The sequence below is a fragment of the Melopsittacus undulatus genome, unplaced genomic scaffold (genome assembly GCF_012275295.1).
Source record: "Melopsittacus undulatus isolate bMelUnd1 unplaced genomic scaffold, bMelUnd1.mat.Z mat_scaffold_55_arrow_ctg1, whole genome shotgun sequence".
NCBI classification, from domain to species: domain Eukaryota; kingdom Metazoa; phylum Chordata; class Aves; order Psittaciformes; family Psittaculidae; genus Melopsittacus; species Melopsittacus undulatus.
In genome coordinates this window covers 455784-457499 of record NW_022994420.1, presented here as the reverse complement: position 1 = coordinate 457499, position 1716 = coordinate 455784, and the positions used below count along the sequence as shown (strand labels likewise).

The following is a 1716-nucleotide window of genomic DNA, read 5'->3' as shown; positions in this document are numbered from 1 at the left end:
TCAGTTGATATGAACTGTGCATGTGCTGGATGATAGAACTTTCTTCCGTTGCCAGTGGTTGAAGAAAATGCCCCTGCACTTGATCAGAGCCCCCTTCACCTCCTTGTTCCTCAGGCTGTAGATGAATGGGTTGAGCATGGGGGTGACCACTGTGTAGATGATGGAGGCCACTTTATCCTGACTCCTGTGACTAGATGGAGGTTGTAAGTACATGAAGACCTTTGTACCAAAGAAGGAGGCAACAGCCATCAAATGGGAGGCGCAGGTGTGGAAGGCTCTGGTCCTGCTCTGTGCTGAGCACATGCTCAACACTGTGAAAAGGATAGAGATGTAGGAGAGCAAAATGATCATGCTTGTGCCCACCACATTGATGGTGATGAAGGTGAAGACAACTATTTCACTGCTGTGGGTGTCAGAGCACACGAGCTTTAGCACAGGAACTTCATCACAGAAGAAGTGGTCAATGCGGTTGGGACCACAGAAGGAACCTCCAAACACACACCATGTGTAGATGATGGCACTGAGGAAGGCAAATAGGTAGGATGATGCTACCAGCTGCCAGCAGACACGGCTGGAGATGATGGTCACATAGAGCAGGGGCTGGCAGATGGCAACGTGCCGGTCGTAGGCCATCATGGCCAGCAGGTGACACTCAATAGTACTGAAAAAAGCAAAGGTGAAGAACTGCATCATGCAGGCAGTGAAAGAAATGGTTTTGTCCTCTGATAAGAGGTCTGCCAGCATCCTGGGGGAGATGACTGTGGAATAGCAGATGTCAATGAAGGCAAACTGGGTGAGGAAGAAGTACATGGGGGTGTGGAGGCTGGGAGACACCCGAACCAATGTGATAATGCCAACGTTCCCCACCAGAGTGACAATGTAAATCAAAAGAAAGAAGACAAAAAGAGGAGTTTGTGCACATGGTCTGTCTGTAATTCCCAACAGGATGAATTCAATCTGTGTGTGATTTCCAGCCATGACCAGGTGTTCCCTGCTGAGGCAAACGGAAGAGAAACATCAAACTGATCAAAAATGGATATTCAGATCTGGACCATATCTATCTGCAATCAATAACCAATATATTATCTGATTTATATATATATGTGTTATGTTTTTCAGGTGAGGTATTCAGAAAGGAACAGGGAGTTTATTGAAATGTAAATGGCATTTTAATTTTTCTATGCTGGGACAATTAAAGCTATGGATTTAGTCAAGCACGTGTGTTTGAACAAAGAATCAGATCTTTAATCACTTGTAATGTAAAGGAAATTTGTGTCAGAAGACACCTGAGAGGATCCTCACAGCATTGCACATAAATATGGAGCAAGAGAATATCTCAGTCCCAGTAAAAGCCCAGCTTACACATGCATTACCTACAGACATTTTCCTTTGGCTTTTGGTTATCATTCCAGTCACCAAATCACATTTAATGAACTCTTTGAGATCATTTACAACAAATAACATTGACATTGTTAAATTCATAATTTATACCCTCCTGAGCTCCAGCACAATAAGGCATCCTAAAAAAATGGGAATTCAGTTTTTTTGCTAAAGGCTGATATATTAGTGACTGTGTTCTCCTGACAATCTGAAATGTTGCATTTCTGTATAACAGAATAAAATTAATTCTCATTAAGTATCAAATAAATCAGTGCATCTTGCTTCAGCTGCCAATGTAATAGAAAAACAACCTATATAAGACATTGCTCCCACTTC

The 1716-nt window shown here is 42.7% G+C and overlaps 1 protein-coding gene across 1 annotated transcript; it reads right to left on the bottom strand.

The window, feature by feature from the left end:
- Positions 1-978, bottom strand: LOC101870977 (olfactory receptor 1020-like). Its single transcript, XM_005140103.2, has one exon. The coding sequence runs from the start codon at positions 976-978 to the stop codon at positions 1-3; it is 978 nt and encodes a 325-aa protein (XP_005140160.2).
- Between the last annotated feature and the right edge of the window lie 738 nt (positions 979-1716).

Coding starts and splice junctions, on each gene's coding strand:
- LOC101870977 (XM_005140103.2), bottom strand. CDS start 978: ATGGCTGGAAATCACACACAGATTGAATTCATCCTGTTGGGAATTACA.